We start from the raw sequence: 20,636 nt of genomic DNA on the forward strand, positions 1-20,636 counted from the left end.
AAGAATTTATGTCATCCGAATTTGTCCGTAATTGCTTCTTCCTGTTAGTTCCCATTGGTTTCCCGGGTAACAGAGAAACGAACGTCATCAAGAAACATCAGATATGGCTGAGGAAGAAGGAAAGGGGACCCTCAATGTGAACTCCCAAAAGTGTGTGACAGAGCAAGAGAGATATAAAATTAGAGATCCGTATAAATCATCATCTCAAAGTCCATCTGGCGAGCTGTACTAAAGCGTTAAAGTCTCGGTCATAGATTTGCGAAACTGTTTGCGCGTGACTCTGAGATGCATTCCTTGGGGCTAACTCTGAACCCCGAGAGTGTTGAGAGAGTGCCCCATCTCTCTTCCTGAACCCTCCTCAAAAATAATTGAATTTTGGATGGATCCACTGAGAAGGAAGCACTGTCAGGGTAAAGACGAAAGTGGAGGCTTGAGGAAAAAAACAATCAAGGAATGAGAGGCAGGTGACAGCACCTTTTGGATGAGCTTCTCTTTAAAGGATGATACACTGTGAAATGTTTGACAAGACAAGCTTTCACAGGGGGATTTTTGAGGGAGGATTAAAAAAAACCCCAAAAAACAATTTCATATTTTTCTTGGACATCTAATATCCATTCATTTCTTGAAGGAGGATATCTCTTCTTTCCACTCTATTGTGTTTCTGACCATATTTCTGACAGTTCGACAGCTGCACTGAATCTTTCCCTTCTCAATGGCTCATAACCATGTGCCAAGAAGTAAGACGATAGCGACAATAATACATCGAAACGCGTTTCATGGTTACTGATAACAACTTGGGTGTTTGACCTCAATAAGCCCTTGAGTATGTGGCCATCTTCTTAAACATACTCCAGCAACATCAGACCCAGAGCATGAAAGTTAGACAACACAAGTTTAACTTAATTATATTTTTTCTTGGACTTGTCGGGTATGAGTGCAGTCAAACATTCCTGCTGGCTACAAGCCCTGTCTGCCACCAGCAATCAGATCACTTTCATTGGCTTTCATGCCAGTCTACTCAATACTCGAGTAATCAGTGCAATCAATTTTGAAACTATGGACTGCTTGAACTGTGGCAAATCTATGCTTTCTATTGGACAGACCGATAAAAAAGGAGTAACCACAGAGTGTTGTTATAATTAACCGATCATGCTGGGAGGAGGAAGATGATAGGATATTTAGGGTTAGAGAGATATCTTGTTAAACAAAAAAAGCAAGCTGTTCAAAGTCGACTGCAGCCATAAAAAAAGCTTCAAACACCAACCTCAGTGAGAAATGATGGATTGCAAACACAAGAAAACCTGGCTGCCAGATGAATGCATCAGCTTGTATGCCGAATTAATATATTTTGTGCTTTTTGCATGACGTTTCACAATTGTTCACAAAACGCTCAAAAGTTTCACCTGATGCTCAAATATGCCCGAAGTGAACGGAATTCTGTTTTTCATGTTGGCACAAAATAGCAACCACTTACTCCGCAAACATTTTTTTTACAAGCTCAACTAAGGGCTGCCTTCTGCAGTTGAATTCAGGACAACCACACCCACGATTGATGGGATTGACAGCCACAGGCCCACATCATACAGTCAGGTCCATGTGTTTTTGGACAGTGGCACAGCATTTGTAATTATTCCTCTGTATAACATTACAGTGGAGTTGAAATCATTGATGTGATTGAAGTGCAGACCTTCAGCTTCAATTCAAGGGGTTTCAGCAGTAACCAGAAAATTGATTGACATGCAGTTTTATGGGCTTGGATTTTTATTTTTATTTTTTTAAACTGGCAATATGTGGTCCAACGAATGAAAACTAAAGTGGGTGATCACAAATTCTTTCCTTGGTTAAGAAAATCTTCTTCACCACATCAAAGTAAGTCAAGTTAAGGCAAATTCAGTGTCTGCAATCAAGAGATATCTTCATGAATGTAGCCACAAAGGGTTTACAACAAGGTGCAAACCATTGACTACACTCACGAACAAGAATGACAAATAAGAGTTTGCCAGAAAACATCTGAAAGAGCCTGCACAGCTGTGAAAAGTATACTTTGGAGAGACCAAGACTAATTTGTACCAGACAGATGGGCAGAGAAAAGTATAGAGAGAGCTCATAAATCATATCGCATCATCGGTTAAACATGGTGGAGACAATGTTACAGCATGGGCCTGTGAAACTGGATCACTAGTGTTTATTGATGATGTGAATGCTGATTGAAGTAGCAGGATATATTCTGAAGTCTACAGGGCTGTACTCTGGATGGATAATAAGCCAAAGCATAGTGCAAAAGCAACCAAAGAGTTTTTCAAGACAAAGAAATGGGACATTCTTCGATGTCCTTAATCTGAACCCAATAGAGCACGCTTACTCTGAAGACAAAACTGAAGGCAGAAAGTCACAAACGTGTACCAACTTACGGTGGCTGCATTAAAGGCCCCACAGAGCATCTCAAGGGAGGAAACACAGTATTTACTCCATGGCTTCTAGAGTTCAAGGAGTCACTCATTCCAGAGGGTTTAAGAAAAGTACCTTATATTCCTATATTTAAATTTATGTTAGTCTTCCTATTTTCAGGGGCTAATCAGTAACTGGACACACTGTGTATAAAAATGGATGTAATATCTAAATTTCTATTTTAATACTTTTGTTAAACCCCTGGAAATAGAGCTGAAATTCTGTGCTTTAATCACATCTTGATTTTCTGACTTAAAATTCACTGTGGTAGTATACAAAAGGAAAATTACAAAGGATCTGCCATTATCCTAAATGTATGGCCCAAACTGTTAGTACAGTGTGCACAAGGTTTTTTCACAATTCAAAAACTTTGACTTGGAACAACATAAGCAAAGTTTTATCAGCACTGTATGGAGGATTCCTTACAAAACACTGGTGTTGCATCTATGTTCAGCACTGGGAAGACTCACTGCATACACAGAGCCCACAGAACAGGACATCATTTGGTCCAGACTGAGTCTGTTTACCCTGCTGCTCTTCTGGCAGGAGATGCAAGAGTCTGCTGACGGCGGGGCAGCTTCTTCTCTCAGACTGTAAGACTTTTCAACACCCCTTGAAGTTCACCATCAATAAAGGCTCAAATGTCAATAATCCAAACTAACTTTGCTCTATATAGTCCACATCACACCCTAAATAAATAAACTAGTTTTAAAATATATTTTAATGATAAAACACTGAATGCAGTGCTGAATTTATTTATTTAATTTTGGAGGATAAAGCTGGCATTGCATATCCTATTTTGTCTCTTCGCTTTTATCCATTTTTGTAATATCATACCACGATACCTTACTGTTGCATGTCTGTACACTTGGATCATATATTTCTCAAGTTCCTATGAAAAAATAGACCAGTATCTTCAACAACAGCTTTGTGAAACTTGAATTATGGAGCCAATTTCCTCCCACTACCTGATTCTTCTGTATATTTAAACCCATCATTTGTTCCTATTTTGGCAAAGCTATATTTACACCCCAAGAGAATAAGAGCATTACTGTATTTTCCTCATCAGTATAGTCAGTACCAACAAAATTAATTACAGCACATCACGAGTGCACTTTCTTAACCTTTTCAGTGGTGCTCTCTTTGATTTTTACAGTCTTGGATATCACTGTTAGCCGCAGGGACACAGAACAGAACTGGTGATTCAGTTACTTCCTCTGTGTTCAAACCAAAGAAAGGGGCCACAGGTTTTGTGCTAATGTTGCAGACTTGCACCCACCATGGAAAACTAATTAAAAAGATAAGATTTTTCTGTAGTGACGTGTAGCTTTTCTGAGGTGGCATTGGTTGCAGAAAGCAAGAGCCGATGACAATAAGCCTTTGACAAGAGGGAACGCAGCAATGTCGCCATATTTGGCTGCTGCCCAGTTTCGCATGCCTCCGAATTTCTCAAGAGTTATTGTGACTGTTCAGAGTTTCTCCAAAAAGGCTTTCTGATACAGCTTTTCAGGCTTCAATGTGAAGCATCTTTGTCCTGACTGAAATGCCATTTGAAGGACCCTTGTAGCCTATGGAGGAATTTTAGAACCAAGTGTATTGCTGAGGAATGTTTGTAGCTGCTGGCAAAGTCTGAATAAACACTATTAACTGCAGCGAACTTTGGGCCCATCTGTTTTATCTTAGATTAAATTGGCTTGAAGGTGTACTTTATCATCTCACTAATAAATCAAAGAATCCCTGTGTGTTCGTCAATCCATCATTTTCAGCATACTCCTGTGTATTGCAGGGGACCCGAGTAAGCGCAGAGATGGTTTGGGGCAGTCGTTGTCTTTAATGCAAAGATACATTTCTTTTCTTTATTAGGAAACAGACCTGTCTTGCATATTACATTAAAATATCCCATAATACATACATCATAATGACAGTTAATTGAGTGTTTAAGTTCATCATTCTAGCACACACATGGATTCAGGCAGGAATTCGTAATTGGAGTGTAATAGCTTTAAACCTACTGCGTTTGACTGGCATCGATTGAAATGCCATCTTATCCCCATTATCACCGCAATTAGTGTCACTACAAGCTACAATTTAAGGAGTTTTCAATATATTAAGCCAGATTCACTGTTATCCACTTCTCACAGAGCATTTCCGAACATTTGTGCTCACAGAGAGATACCCAGATCTGAGCAGGCGCCTGATTGTGTTATTTTGGTTGCAAGTAAAGGGGGATGAGTGTTGAAGGTAGTTGACAAAGCAGAAAAGCCTGGTTTGGCTTGATAGAGATGCGTCTTGACATTTCATTAACAGCATTGCCCTGATTATACAATAAGTACCTGAAGAGGTGCATAAATAAAGCAGAAGCAGATAAACAAAATTTGCACATAGAGATGCTGATTTTTTTCCAACTGACCTTAAGGCTGATAGAAACTCTGTAATTATTGGCTCAGGACCTTTTTCTTTTCTTTTTTTTTTTAAGGAAACATCTTCTGCCAAAATCATTGTCTTTTATTTTTCTTGGATGGTTTCAGCACATTCACAGCTTGCCTCAGTATGGAGTTATAACACATGCTTTTCTTTCTTTGTAGGACTGATAAAAAAAAAATGAAAGCTCCCATCCCTCTTCTGATCCTGCTTCATGCTGTTGTGGTCCACTGCCTGAAAGTTGTGTCGAAGAGAGGCTCAGGTAAGTCTCATCTCTGTACGGAGTATTGTGCAAAAGTCGTGAGCCACCTCACGCTTCCAAGGACCCAGGCTCATAATTTTAAAAAAGTGGCCTTGAACAATAGTTTGAGCTTTCTGAAGGTCTTTCAAAGTTGTTCTTTGGATGTTTGCTGCTTTTACACTAATTGTCAGTTTAGTCCTGACCATTTTCACAGGAATACAACACTGTATCTACACATAAATTGCAGTGTTGGGCACTTTCTGCCTGTCACAAAACGTATAATGTTTCCCAGTTCCTTTACCTGAATCTCTGCTAAATGCCAAACATACAGTAACATTATGGCAGACATAAAATAGTCTTTTTATTCAGCAAAGCCTGGTATAGGGCCGGAGAGGTCCTGCACTTTTGCAGAAGTCTCGTCAGAAATGGTCTCAGTGGAAGGGTGGCTGTCAAGAAGCCATTCTTAAGGGAAACTGGGAGAAAAGGTTGATTTATGGCAAATTACACAAGAACTGGACTGAAAGAGAGTCAACAGATCTCATGAAATCCAAATTTGACAACAGTTTAAAACAGAAATTTCAATGTGTACAGAGGAGGTCAGGAAAGAGAGACAGCCATCTGGGAAACACGGTGGAGGCACTGTCATGGTTTGGGTCTTCAGAAAGCCAGTGGTGTTGTGGGTGGATTGGCCTCCACAGAGCCTGGACCTCAACAGTAGTGGAAGATCATCTTGAACATCAGAAAACAGAGCAAAAGGCAGCCGAAATCTAAAGAGTTTTGAATGTCCTTCAAGAAGCCTGGAGAACTGCTTTAAGAAACGACTGGAAAGCTGCCTATTAGTGATGGGTCGTTCGCGAACGAAATGGCTCTTAGAGCCGGCTCTTTGACGTGAACGACGCGAGCCGGCTCCTTATCGCGAGCCGTCACGTGGGTTTTTTTTTTTTTTCTTTCTCTCAGCCTCTCTCTCGCACTTTTTTTCCGTTTCACTCTGCACGCGAGCCTTGTGCTTTACGCTGGGCAGAGGGGGGAGGGGCGGTAGTTACACTCAGTATCACAGGAACAGAGCCAGAGAGAGAGAGAAAGAGAGGCAGGGACAACAACATTAGAAAGGTATAGTAATCATCCACAACTATTTTCGGTTGCAGATGATAAAGGATTGAGAAAGTTTATTCATGCAGGTCCATATGACAGAGAATATGCATGTTCTTTTAGTTTTCATATTATAATTTATATTTAATTGTGTTGTGGTTTGCAGTGTTTTGTGTTCTTTTCACTTTAAATTTGTGAAAGGAAAAAGCTGAAAATGTAAATAGTTAAAACTTGAAATGTGAATAGTTGATTTTTGTATTAGATGATTTATTTATTACATTTTATGTGGAGTGAATAAATAAAAGTATATTTACGGTGGCCCCTAGAGACAAAGCACATACAAACTTCAAATCACGTACGAACTCTGAAGCATGTACAAACTCCAAAACACGTAAAAACACGTAAAAACTCCAAAACACGTAAAAACACGTACAAACTCCGAAGCACGTAAAAACTCAAGCATATAAAAACTCAGAAGCACATAAAAACTCAAAACACGTACAAAAGACAACAGAAGTGCTCCAGGATGCTGGGCGCAGTGTTGAGCCTTTGTTATCTTGTGGCTACACAAGCCAGCAAGTACCAATGACCGGATTTGGTGTGTGGTAATAACAGGTAAATGAACTTTTTTTTTAAATTATTTGAATATACATATGAGTGCCTGTGTATAAATACACAAACAATACACACATTCTTTCAATTGTGTAATTTAAGTGATCTAGTAGCTCTGCTTTGGAAGTTCAGTTCATGCTAGAAATGTGTTTTGGAGTTTGTACGTGTTTTGTCTCTAGGGGCCACCGCATATATTTATATATAAACATATATAAATAAAACCACTTGTTTTTACGTTAGTAATTCCTTTTGTGCATAATTTTATATTATTGTTAATAATAAATTAATTAAAGCAACAAAACACCCTGAAGAGCCGGTTCGGAGCCGAAAGAGCCGGCTCTTTTTAGTGAGCCGAACCGAAAGAGCCGGATCTCTAAAAAGAGCCGGAAATCCCATCACTACTGCCTATGAGAGTTGTGCTGAAGAATAAAAGCGGTCATACCATATATCAACTATGATTTGAATTTGATTGCTCATTGGAATTCTCCAAACTCTGATTTTGTCTTATGTGTTGTATTTCCATTTATGCTTGCACGTTTCAAAAAGTCACTATACCTAATTCACGTTTTGCTAGTAAAATATAAAGAAATGATATTGGCTCAAGACTTTTGCACAATGCTGCATATGTAAATAGTTTTAACATTACTCCATATCCAACAGTACCTACAACAACCACATTAATTTGCAGATATTTCCTTGAACCTACCAAAACTTCACCAAGGCTCAGTGTTTGCTGTAATAGAGCGAAATCACATGGTCCCACACTATGGCATTTGGAGAGTAGTCATCATACTTTGTTACCAGCTGCAAACATGTGGTATGGCTAGCTGTGTGTGTTTGTACGTCTCAATTAGAAGTGAGCAATATAGCTTCAAAAATATATCATGGTATTTCAAGAAGTCATTACAGGAAAAAAAATACTGAACGTTTTATCGATCCTTGCAGGCTGCAAACAGCAGCATTTATAAGTAAATAAATGAGGGGCATTTTCCATCCCTCTTTTCCGATGTGTGACTGTCACTGATCTAATACTACCTAATTGGAATCTACTGAAACAAGGTGCAGGCAGCAGTTGCATTACACTGCAATAGTAGTGACACAGGATTATATCCAGCTACAACATAAACCAAATGTAGGCACAAAAGTAACCTAGGTAGTAAAAGTGTAACATAACTACTTAACTTCAATGATTCTTAAACAAAATTAACATAACCTTTCAACGCTTAAGGAGTATTTTCACATAATAAAACTGAAAAAAGTTTTCTACCTGTGATGTTGTAACTTGGCTTGCCTAAAGCCCTGCTTTTACCTGCTGCAACCACATCAGTAATTTCCATCTACCATTTGCTCTTCCTGTCATATGGAGCCCAACTAGCCAGTGCTAGTTTTGCATTTGTGTCTCAAATTACCAGCTACTTACTGTCTATGCCCTTGTAGCCTGGTTGTACTCTATGTTTTTCCTCAAATGGTGAAACAAGTTTGTTGTTTTCACCTTTGGTGGGAACAGCTATGTTGGAGATTGTTGAGGTAGCTCATTTTATAGGTAGTAAATCATCACTGGAGGTAGGGCTGTGCGATATGACCAAAATCTCATATCCCGATATAAGAATTCTATCGTCCGATAACGATATAAATCACAAAAATGTAACATTTTCTGTAAATTCTGTGAATCTCGGGCAGCTCGTCTTGCGGGAAGTGTTTCCAGCTGCGTGTCGTGTACTTGGAGTCGAGTGTTTTAACTAGAGATGGACCGATCCGATATTACGTATCGGTATCGGTCCGATACTGACCTAAATTACTGGATCGGATATCGGAGAAAAATAAAAAATGTAATCCGATCTATTAAATATCACGAAAGCACCTCACAAAACTTGCAACACGCCGTAACTCGCCTCAGAACGTCGGAGCAGTATGCATCACGTGATAGAGCAGCTGTGGCATGCGGGACCTGTCGGTGGTCTGGATAGCATTTGGAGCTTCGCTAGCAACCTGGCATTTCATCTCCGACAAAGTTATCCCGAGAGAAGTAAAGCAAGTGTGTAAGTCCATCTCTGAATGTTTGTAAAGCATTCCCACGTTAAGCTTAACGAGCGACTGCCTCTCGCTCTCCGGCTGCTACTTCAATCGTGAAACTGCTAATGATCAGCTGATCGGCTTTTCTGTCGTGAGTCTCTCTTGTTTGTTTTTGGTCCACTTTGCGCCAGAAAGAGGAAACCAGCGGCTGAACAACAGCAGCACGTTTAAGCTTGATAAGCTGTTGTTACAATTTATTTAATATTACTTTCTACTCGAGGATCTTTTTCTAGTAGCTGACGGCTGGTAACTGTGCAGGGGCGGATCTAGCAAAGTTTAGCCAGGGGGGCCGATAGGGCATTAACTGGGAAAAGGGGGCACAAAGACATACTTTTCTTTCTTATTCTCATTTAAAATGTCTAGCTTTTAATAAATAATTATCTGACACCCAAAGTTTTAATTTGATGTAAAATGAATAGAAGAAGAATTACTGTATATAGTGACTATTAAGTCTAATATATATACCCTAGTAAGCTATAGTACATTTTCCTTTGGGAAGGTACCATCTGTGCAGTCTGCAATTTTGTTGAAGAAAGATGTTGAATCTATTTAATATTTCTTGAAAAATAATTGATTTCTGTGCATTTTTTTTCACACTGCATCAAATTAAGGTTGATTACGTTGATTAAGCATCATGAGGTGGAGCGTGAGGGGTGGTTCCCTATTTTTTATTTATTTATTTTTGTTGTTGCTGGGAGTTGGAACCCTATTAGTTAGGTTGCTTAATATTTACGCTAAGTACTCTTTAAAATACCAGAATAGGGAGGATGGTGTAGGTCTAAGTTTATTAGATTGATCAGTATTGCTGAACTATGAAATATTTTTTTTGTATACAGGTATAACAGAATAGCTTTAGTGTAGTTGTTGTTTTAAACTTGAGTATGAACTTGCAGACTTGCAAAATGCAGCAAGATATTTTAAAAAACAGTTTTGATTAAAAAACACTATATCGGATTCATATCGGTATCGGCAGATATCCAAATTTATGATATCAGTATCGGTATCGGACATAAAAAAGTGGTATCGTGCCATCTCTAGTTTTAACCGATGCATGAAACGATACATTTTTAGACATAAGTTGTAACAGCCGCCGTTTTCTTTGTGAGTATTTATTACACGGCGTGCTGCGGGGAAAAGCCTGTTCTAACGTTTGAGTCTAAGGTTTATTTTTTAGCACCTGGCGGCTCTTTTTTACTTCTCATCCGTAAATAATCTGCTCTTTCATGTGATTCAGTTTATTTTGAAAGGTTTATGTGGAACATAAACAAGCGGACACGCGATGCTGTTACCGTCGTTGTTGCTAAAAACATAAAAACAGTCGCTTCTCCGTCCGTAGTGGGGTTATATAAAATATAAGAGAAAGAGAGAACTTTAAGAAATTAGTATAGCCACTACAGTGACCATCAAAACGATGAAAAAATATTGCCGTAAACAGTTTATTTTGCGACACCACGAAACAAACGATAGCGTAAAATGAAACGATAGACGTTTTTATATCGAACAGCCCTAATTGGAGGCTAACGCATGGCTCTTGCTCTCAGACATGCTTGGGCTTGTCTCATTGTTGTGTGCAATAGAGAATGTAAATGCACTGTAGCAATGTTACAACAACAACATTCTTGTATCACATAAAAATTTATACCAGTATTATTAGGATAATATTGTGGCTGATGTAATACGGCACAGCCCTACTGTCAGCATGGCACAGTGTGCCTCTGGAAGCACATATTGTAACAGGAAATACCACCTAGGCTGGTTTTGAGATGTAGGGGGTGTTTATATATCTGTACTTTGTAGACAGATTCAGCCAGTGCAATTATTCAGTCACACATGTGTATTGGGTTCAGTAAAGGTGAACTTCAAAGATGGGTGTGGTGCAATCCATGAGTTATATAGTCAGGAAAAGCCAGAAGTAGTGCAGCCAAGGGGTCTCCTTTTTTCTCTAAATACTAAATAACCTTTAATCTTCTTTTGCTCAAAGCTGTCTTTATGATCCCTCTGTTTTGTTTTTAATAATCTAACCTAAAATCTTTACATCAAATCCCCTTTTTAACACTGCAGGCTGCAGTTTGCGTTCAGTGTGTCCTTCCGTTGCACAGCCAGTCAATGCAATGAACACTGCTTAGTTCAATAGTATGTGCTGGTGAGAGGAAGACACCCAATGTTCTTGGTTCTTTCTTTTTCTAGGCATGGGAAATGCACTATTGCTGCATCGAGCCTGTTAAAGTGATGACAGTTAACATTCCAGACAAACCCAGGATGATGACAAAATCAAGCGATGCATCATGCATCAGGTGGCATGCTGGTTACAGAGTTTTTATGTTGGCTAAATGACTGCCAGCATGTTTGATGGCAGTTTGGAAAATTACACGAACAAAGAAAATAAACCAAAAAAACTAAGGGAAACAATGTGGGCTATATACACACCAGGGAGACAGGAAACATGTTATATTATAATATTATATGAAAAGGAGTACATGCCTGAAAGTCCCACATATTAGCATTCTCACACTTAAAACAAGCCAGTTTAATAGTGAGTGAAACAATGATCGGTGAGTATTTTTTTTCCTGATGGACTAATCATGGAGTTGTGGCCTTTGTAGAAAATCAGATGTTTACATGAGCGTCTCATGTCTCCATCTCAAGAGTAATTAAAAATGTAGATGCAAGCTAGAAATATCAACACTGGCATATATAAGGCAGTGTACTGCCAGTCTTTTCTTTTTTTGCAACAGCTGCTTGCATCTAATATCTTTTTACCAATGCATATTGGACGCAGGTGCGGGGATGGCCCAAGGTTCATCAAAGGGCTTTCTACTTTTCCAGCAGAAGTCCCCACGGGCCATCTCTTCGGATGCTTCACGAGCCATTGCCTGGGGCAAGGATTTGAAACGTGTCCACTGATAAATGAACACCCCGTTCGAGCCAGACCTCTGGCTTTTGTTCCTTTTCTTTTAGATTGCACAGCTTTATTAGAAGCCACACTGGTTGCAAGTTAAAGCTCCATTGTAAAAATGGGATTCTGGGCAATGAAAGCCAGTTTGAAATTGCATTGCTTTCATTTTTATGGAACAGAAAGAAGCAGCGGGAGTGGGCAGGTGAGTATCCCAGTGATGCAGGTGTTTTGTTTTTGTTTTTTTTAAATCGGTGTTTCTTTTGTTTCAGACAAATCTAGTGGAGGGTTTGTTTTTACATTTTTTTTGTTTGCTTTTTTATGTTGCATGTTTATTGCATAAAGTATCTGGGTTTATGTTCTCATTCAAGAGCCAAAACTTGAATCACAGCATGGCTTTTCTTTGATAGAAGTCCTGGCGTGTGGAGGACGTGTTATATACTGTCAAAATCCTGCAAACAATTCAAGTTTTGGTTGGCTTTTACAGCTGTAAAGCTTTTACTTGCCAAACGCTTTGGCTCAAATGTGGAAATACATCAATTTAAATGGCCTGGCCTGGTAAATGGTCGTTACTAGTCCCTAAGGACCCCAAAGCGCTTTACACATTCAGTCATCCACCCATTCACACACACATTCACACACTGGTGATGGCAAGCTACATTGTAGCCACAGCCACCCTGGGGCGCACTGACAGAGGCGAGGCTGCCGGACACTGGCGCCACCGGGCCCTCTGACCACCACCACCACATTTAGTGTAAACCAGAACAGTTAAAGGAAAAAGGAAAAATCAATAAGTCAATTTTTGAATCTCTAGTAAGACAAATGCATGGGGCTTTACTGTATACTGTGAAAACTGTTTCAGCCCATTAAGTGAAATTCAACAACCTGACTGACTTCCTTAGGCACGAAGACTCCGTGATGATCCCTGCAGAGCGCTGCACACGTGCACTGCTATCATCCGTACATTATTAAATTCCAAACACTCATCTCTGAGTAATGCTTTGTCTGCATTTGTACTCTGAGTGGAACGGTGCAAAAACATGCACCGCATATCTGCCATACTAATCCTCAGCATGCATAGGTAGCACAATGTATGCGTTTGTCCTCTGCTGTGGTTCCTCTTTGTTAGAATGCTGATATGGCCTGAATGGTTGGGCGAACAGAATAATTATGTGTATTTTTGCTTAATACAGCATATCAAGATAGATGTTGGAGTAAACCCCCAACCCTCCCAACTCCTGGATGCACTTCCACTGTTCGGTATTTTCAGGAGATGATGTTCAATCCATGGTGTAAACATTGAAGGTATTTTTTTGGAGTCAGGTTTCTTTAACTTGAAACATCTTGTACGGTTGTTTCTTGGAGGCTATTGTGTGTACGGACACCGGCACTAACAGGTGAAAATCACTTATTTGAGAATTGTTCATTCATTTCTCATTAAATAATGAACTATACCCAGAAGTCTTCATTTATTACTCTAGCTCTGAGAGCAATTGCTGACATTTAAAGGAGGAAAAATACAGAAACAAATTATTTAGGAGGCCTTTTGATAAATATTTGGCACAGACAGCAAAATTATGAGTTGGAAAGTCATTTTTGGACAATTTGTGTAATCAAAGTTTCTGATCTGTGCTTGGTCATTAAAAAAGTGCCTTCTAATAATGGGTTGTGTTGCTGTTATTGTTTTAAATGCACAATCAGCTCCCTTGTTGGCCACTTTTGCTGTACTATACAATAGCTGCTCAGCAGAGCTGTGTGATGAATCCCTGAAAGTGCAGGTTTTGTTACTCGTCGGTGAGCTGAATGGAGAAGAGTCCTCTTTCGATGCAGCGCACAGCCATTTTTGATTTGATATGAAATAGAAACTTGAAAGATCACATAAGGTCTCTCTTTAGCCTCTCTGAGGTAATAACTATGCATTTATTCTTCTTCTCACCTCTGAACATGGATTACAATCAGAGTGAAAAGGAGCTTCAGAGGTCCTGAATGCAGAGCAGAATAAAAGAGCATGCACCTGGGCACTGCAAATGGAGCTAAACAAGTTGAATGCATCCTAAATACAGTAAGAGATTTCTAAAATGTTTCACTGGCAACACCACTACTGTGTTACACTCTGGCTTTTGCTGGGTCCTTTTATCTTTCTGTTGGCCTATTTGCTTGTGTATCTGTTTGAGATATTTACTGCAATGCATCTCAGCTGTTTAACATGTCTGCAAATAAAACACTGGCTGCTTTGTGAACTGGACCTGCAATCAGGCCAACAAATACAGTCTTGCATGAGCTGTCTTTTATTTTTGAAGGGAAAAAAACCCATATTATATGGAAAAGACAGGCTTAACCAACACACTGTTAACTACTGATTTGTTACCAACTGAGGTTCTAGTTTTGCTAATAAAAAAAAATGGCTTAAAAAAATCATCACTGGAAAAAATGAACAGTCAACCCATTAAAGTAGCTTTTAATGCAACCAAAGCATCAAAACAGGGACAATTTGCGATGCTGTGGTAATCAAAGACCTCAGAAAGTGATATTTAGTGACTTCAATTAACAATAGCCCAAATCCTGCAGTCTTGAGCGACCCCTCATTTAACTGAATTTACTTCTACGGAGCCAGACTGTCATGTAATTATTAAAAGTGGTCTAGAGCAATAGTCCTTCCAATCCTTTTGAGCGTCTTTCAGAGTTTTTCCATGGAAATTGTCAGCTTTTCCACTCCTTTTCAGTCCAGTCCATGTATCTCATCATTTTAAGAAGAATGTTTTTCTTGTTTGGTTGTTTAAATCACTAAAACTGGAAAAGGAGAAGGCGAAAGAGAAAGTGTCAGGCCTAAAAACAACATCAACATCAGATGAAAATCATGTCCTAAAGAAATAGGAAAAAATCCACTTGACAGAGAACCTGAAAGATGCTTTACTTTTTACTGAAGCCTCATCAGAAATGATCTCTGAAGGGTGGCTGTCAAGAAGCCTTTCTTAAAGAAGGAAAACTTGGAGAAAAGGCTGAGGTATGCCAAATTACACAAGAACTGGACTGAAAAATGTGGTTTTAGAGAGTGATGAATCCAAATTTGAAATTTTTGGTTCAAATATTCATCATTACAGAGGAGGTCCGGAGAGGTCAACAGTGAGTATCTACCATCCATAAAATAGCGTGTAGGCTTGGTCGTGGTTTGGGGCTGTATTTCAGTCAGTGTCATTGGAGCACCTTCTGGAAAGAATCTAATTGGCAACAGCTTCATTTTTCATCATGACAATGATACTAACACTAACATGTGTTAGTATCATTGTCATTGACATTGCCAATGTCTAGGTAGAAAAACACCCAACAAATGTTCATGGATTGTCCTCCCCAGAGCACAGACGTCAACATTACTGAAGCAGTGTGAGATCGTCTTGACAGAGAACAGAACAAAAGGCAGAAACATTCGAAGAAGAGCTTTAAATGTCTTTCAATTAGCCTCGAGAACTATTCCTGATGACTCCTTAAAGACATGACAAGAAGGCTGCCTAACAGAGTTCAGGCTGTGATGAAGAATAGAGGCGATGATACCAAATATTGACTTTAAACCTCTTTAGAAGTGTACAAACTCTGTTTTTGCTTTATACGGTATTTCCATTTATGTTTGTACGTGTTTGTCATAGCAGAAAATAGAGAAATAAAGTATGGTTGAAGACTTTCATACAGGTTGCTAGGTAACCAGGTAGATGTCCTGCTTTGTCATCTATTTTATTCTAACTGGGACCATAATTTACAAAATGGACATCATGCTGTATGAAAAAAAAAGACTTAAAACTAGCATGACAGACCATAACATCATTAGGGAAATGCTTAAGTCATAAATCAAGTGAGATGCAGGGGTATTTTCTTCATAGACTTCTATATAGTCCGATTACTCTTTACCACCAGAGGAGTCACACACATCTTGCCATTACAAAACAAATAAAGGAAAAAAATGCCGTATATTTACCTCAGTTTTTTGTCTTTCATACACCGTCTTGACGGGGAATAAAGCTCAAGTGCGCTATTGATGCACAAACTGTTGGGAAGCATTTTAAAAACAGACTGTCAGACTTTTTATTGTTTGTGATTTATATCTTATGAGGCAGGAGATTAACACTGTCACTGTCATTTTCCAACCTGTTTTTCTCGCTGCTGATTGGTGGTGTCATCTATTAAAGTTTACTTGTTGCAGTGCTGGAAATATTTCAATTTCACATTCTAGTTTACAGACGTCGCCACCTTGACAAAAACTGTTAGTCCCCCCCCAATGGACGCTGGTGACAGCTGTACAGTCACCATAATATTTGTTGACATTGATTGAGATAAAGTTAGCCTCTCTCCTTCCCCCTGCTGCACAGACATTAGTCCCCATTTTTTCGCCAGACATTGATGAGTCCCCTGACGAATGATGCTTACCTTTCCACCGCCTCCCAGTAATTCCAGTAATATATTACCCATAACGCTTGGCTCACTGCGAATGCATCATGTAATGCGTCGTGCATATGTAAAAAGACGGCCTCCGACATGCGTTCGTATTTGGAAATTGAATACTGACACGCTCCTCCACTTCTGCTTTCTATTTTTTTATTATTATTAAGGATAGTCGAGTCCAGCGTGTCAGTCTGAAGAGTATCTGTAAATAAAACTCAGCACCTCAACAAGGCCTTGGTTCCCATTAGATGGCGGCCGCTCATAATCTGTCTCTCCCCTTGCTGTTTATGGCGGCAGATAAATACAAGTCCATGGCACGCATTTTTCTCTCACTTTGCTCGCTTTTTGGTTCCACGCTTGGAGCAGGAAGAATCAAGGACACCCTGACAGTCAATTAAATTTACAGTCTTCACGCCACGCGCCATGCAACTCTGAGAGGACGTCAACATTAATATGTCAGTTAAAGCAGTTAAAGGATAGACTCCCCCACCCTACATTAATGGGGCTACTCACAATTTGGCCAATAACAAGGCCTCTCTTAATTGGACAAGACAGTGATTCCTAACGGGATGTTGGCGCACAGTGCAAATTCAATCATGGCGGGCGCCTCGACTTTGTAATTCATACTGCGGGATGTTAAATATGGAAAAAAGGTGCCAGCAAGATTTTTGAGGGGCACGGGTGAAGTGACCTTTGCCGTCTGTGCCCACTGTGATAATTGGCGGGAAAGCAATACGACCGGCTTCATGAAAAGAAGTTTTAGCCAAGATTGAAAACTGGAAGTCAGAATTGAGGCTGTCAGCCTCTTTGTCTCTCTGTCGTAGCGCACGTACAGAGTCGCACGCGCGCATGCTGTTCATCTTCCCTTCGGTCAATACTGCACACCTGTCACAAATGCTGAATGACTCCCTCCACTGCAGCACCCGTTCATAACGAGGAGATTGATCGCACACATGCTATTAGAAATAAACTGGTTTGCCACATGGAGTTGTTTTCCCTCCCCCGCTGCCTAGAGACCGACGCTACTCAACAAGTGTGACAGATATAGGCCTCTTGACAGCTGGGGTTACTATGGATATGTTCCAGTTTTGGGGGGGGGGGGTTGCTTTGGAAACACATGCCACAGCCTTCCCTGTGAGATGGATGAGAATCAGTCAGCTGATTTATAGGAGGAATAGTGTGTCCGTGGCCTGGTTTCTGACCTGTTACAACATCACAGCAGGGGGGGAAAAGCCAGAGAAGGGTGTAGCCTGCTGTAGCTTGGTGATGATGTGTGGCTGTAGGTTGAAGTCCTTAAAGCTGATGTGTGTGGATCAAAGATGTATCAGATTTATTTGATGAAGCCTCTGGTGTGATTGGATTCGGGTTTACCGAAAGCCAGCTTTGGGAAATGGGGCGGAAGTGTAGGTGGAGCTAATACAGTGAGACACCTGTCAGTCAGGCAGATAAAATTCACACTTTTCCTCTAAACTGTGGCACTTTTTTTTATCCATCTAGTTTCCTTTGCTGTGAGTTGCCCAGTTTGGGATTGTAGACATGTCAGCCTCTCTTCAGAATGTAACGGAAGTAAATGTCACTCACCTTGTGCAGCACTAAGAAAATACATTTGAAAAAGTTAGCATCAGTCTCTCTTTCATAAACTAGAACCCAGTCACTCCAAAATAAATAGGTACATAAATAAATCAGCAAACTGCATCCTGAGCAGGTTCATGTCGTTGCTATTTTCTTCCTGCCAAACAAACCTGCCATCTGTACAGATAGAATCACATATCTACCCCTGCTCAGCCTCATGCTCATGGCAATGTGACTGGATGTAAAGACAAATAGTCTCCCGCTCTGCTGAGCTGTAATGATAGCAAGCTCCTTGGTTGGCAGATATAGTTTGCTAGAGTTCAGATAGTTCCTATGTAAAAAAAAATAACAACGTTATAATACTGCAAAAAGTGTCTAAGTTATAGACTGTGAATAAATGATGGGTATTTGAAACTATGTCATCACCAACTGGCTTTGTTTTGGGGTTGTGTTTTTTGGGGGGGGATTTTAAGTCTCAAACTTGGTCTGCTAGCTGCTGCCAACAGGCTTTTAGATCAAAAGTAACCATATTTGGGTGAGATGTGGTTTGCCACCTATGGCTAACACCCTTGGTTAGCAAACTGCATCCATATCCCAGCATACCCTTTGTGACCATGTGGGGCCACACTGTGCAGACCCAAGCGGCCCTGGTGCTGGTTTGAAATATGGGCACCCTGTGGGCCCGCAGCATGCCTCACCCTAATGTGACCTATATTTCCCTCTGGTACTGGGACCCACAGTGGGTTGCCCTGGGACTCCATCTGGGCCACACATTTCACACTAGTAACAGTAAGGGAGCAAAAGAAAGAAGCAATTAAAAGAAAGAAATTTACTAAAACTGGAGCATTGCCATCTCTGAGTGGGATTTACCGCAGAGAAAACCATAATGGATATTTCCATTAAAATAAAACTGATAAAGTTGGGAAGTCCAGTTCATTGTTCAATTATTAAGGAAGGTAAGGCAACAACTGTGCGTGTCTGCACACCTGTCAATCATAACTCCACTCATAACTCTTAAGTCTTAACAAAATCCGAACCTGTGAGTCATGAAGTAAATTAGGTACATGCAATCAGAAAGCTGTCTAAATGATTGGTTTGGAAATCCTCAAATGAGTAAATGAAATGGTGAGGTTAAAAGTGAGGGATTAAAATTTTCAAATATACAATTTCCGTGTTTAACGCTTTCATTTTTCTTCCCACCTTTGTGTTGTACTTTCCTGTCTCTGTTCACTGACTTGGAACCTCAACTGTCTGCAGGCATTTGACATTAAATACAATATAATGCATTATCTTCATTTTAATATTTCTCTCTGAAAGATAATACATTCATTTCAGGCTCCCTTAGCAAATTATGCAGCCCACTTTAACAGCTGGGGCGTTTGGTACCAATTTGAGAGATTATATGTGTGGATGATAATGAGCTTTAGTCCAAAAGAGGATTTAAACATGGAGAAGGCTGGACACTACTTAATGTAAGAAAATCTGGCTTCCTGGTTTAGGAGAGAAGACTTTAGAGAAATAAAACTCCCCAAAGAAGAAAAAGAAAACAGTGAAAATAAAAAGTAAATAAAATATAGTTTGTAATCAGGTTAAGGCAATTTGGACATGAACAGCAATGGTCCCGGAAATTATATTAATTCCCCTTGACTGCTTGGCTCACACAAAGCTGTGCCACGGGGGGAAATGAAGCTGTAGTCTCTTATGCAAATGCCCCGAAGGCGGCGATGGGACGGTGCCCAAAAATATCACACGCTTAACCTGGGGCTGCTCTGCATGATTAATCCATGTAGGTACTCCCCCTCACTTGGCGTCAGTCCTTTTCTGTATCTCTATCCGGTAATCTTAACAGAATTTCATTTTCTTTTTTTCATGTTTGTGCTCATAGGTGGTCACAATTAAAAGCAGTTCTTTAGTTTCTCTCCTTCACATCAGCTGTGCTGCTTTCACTTCAACCACCGTGCCATTATTTTGCAAAGCCGCCTTCTGCCACGTCTCGCCAACCTCTACAAAGTAATGACTGTTGCTGCATTTGATTGGCGACTATCTTGCCAGACTGCATCACCGGGGAGTCACATTACAATTAAACCAATACGCTGGTGTGTAATCCTGCAATCATCATTATAGTTTGTTAACTGGTTCAGCCCAAGTACGAAAGGCTGACCTGTTTTACTCATGCAAGATTATCTTACTGCAGCAGCAGCATCTCTGATTTCTTTTTGAAGGTCTAATTGGAAAGCAGTGCCTCCTACCAGGGACAAAATTCTGTGCTTCAACCTTAAATTACACGCCTGCTGTATTGGTTTCAGAAGTGAGTGGGACCACCCTGGGTAAAAAAAAAAAAAAATCGAATGGGTTTGTCAGATTTTTAGGCAAATCTGACAAACTACTACTTTGGCATCCACTTGTCGCAACCCTCGCAATCTTCGAGGCACTCAGTGCTTTTTCCTTCCACCGTCTTTAATTCAGTGTTGCGACACTTGGAGTGCATCTATTGATTATAGCGCTAAATTTGTTTTGGACTGATGCAACTCGCTTAAGTCAGACTTCTGAGGGGAGTTCACTGATTTGCATGGCAACACTGTCTCTTTTCATTTTCCAGCGTCAAACTTTACCTGCTGTTTTAACATTTTGTACAGTTGTTGTAGAGATTTAAACATTGATTTGAACATTGATTTGATGTTTTATTACAGAAGAAACCACATACACCTACAGATATCATATGCTTAATATTCTTCTTTTATATGTATAGAATGCATTACTTTTTGCAGTATCTTTCTGTTGGCATTCTCGGGAAATACTTGGTTTTGTTAAAGAAATGGGATGAAAGACAAGTAAATCAAGCGAAAGATTTATGGT

The 20,636-nt window shown here is 39.9% G+C and overlaps 1 protein-coding gene across 2 annotated transcripts in view; it reads left to right on the forward strand.

Annotated features, from left to right (window-relative positions):
* LOC146642545 (interleukin-1 receptor accessory protein-like 1-B) overlaps window positions 1-20,636 on the forward strand; it is a 344,567-nt gene that overhangs the window by 18,855 nt on the left and 305,076 nt on the right. For both annotated transcript variants that reach the window (XM_085398383.1, XM_085398384.1), the window contains exon 2: window positions 5,034-5,131. In XM_085398383.1, the coding sequence (XP_085254509.1) occupies window positions 5,050-5,131 (82 nt within the window). In that variant the 5' untranslated portion in view covers window positions 5,034-5,049. The remainder of the gene's footprint in view (window positions 1-5,033; window positions 5,132-20,636) is intronic.

The sequence above is a fragment of the Rhamphochromis longiceps genome, linkage group LG23, assembly GCF_057381845.1.
Source record: "Rhamphochromis longiceps isolate RC_006_pf linkage group LG23, R_longiceps_female_GT1.1, whole genome shotgun sequence".
Taxonomy (NCBI): Eukaryota; Metazoa; Chordata; class Actinopteri; order Cichliformes; family Cichlidae; genus Rhamphochromis; species Rhamphochromis longiceps.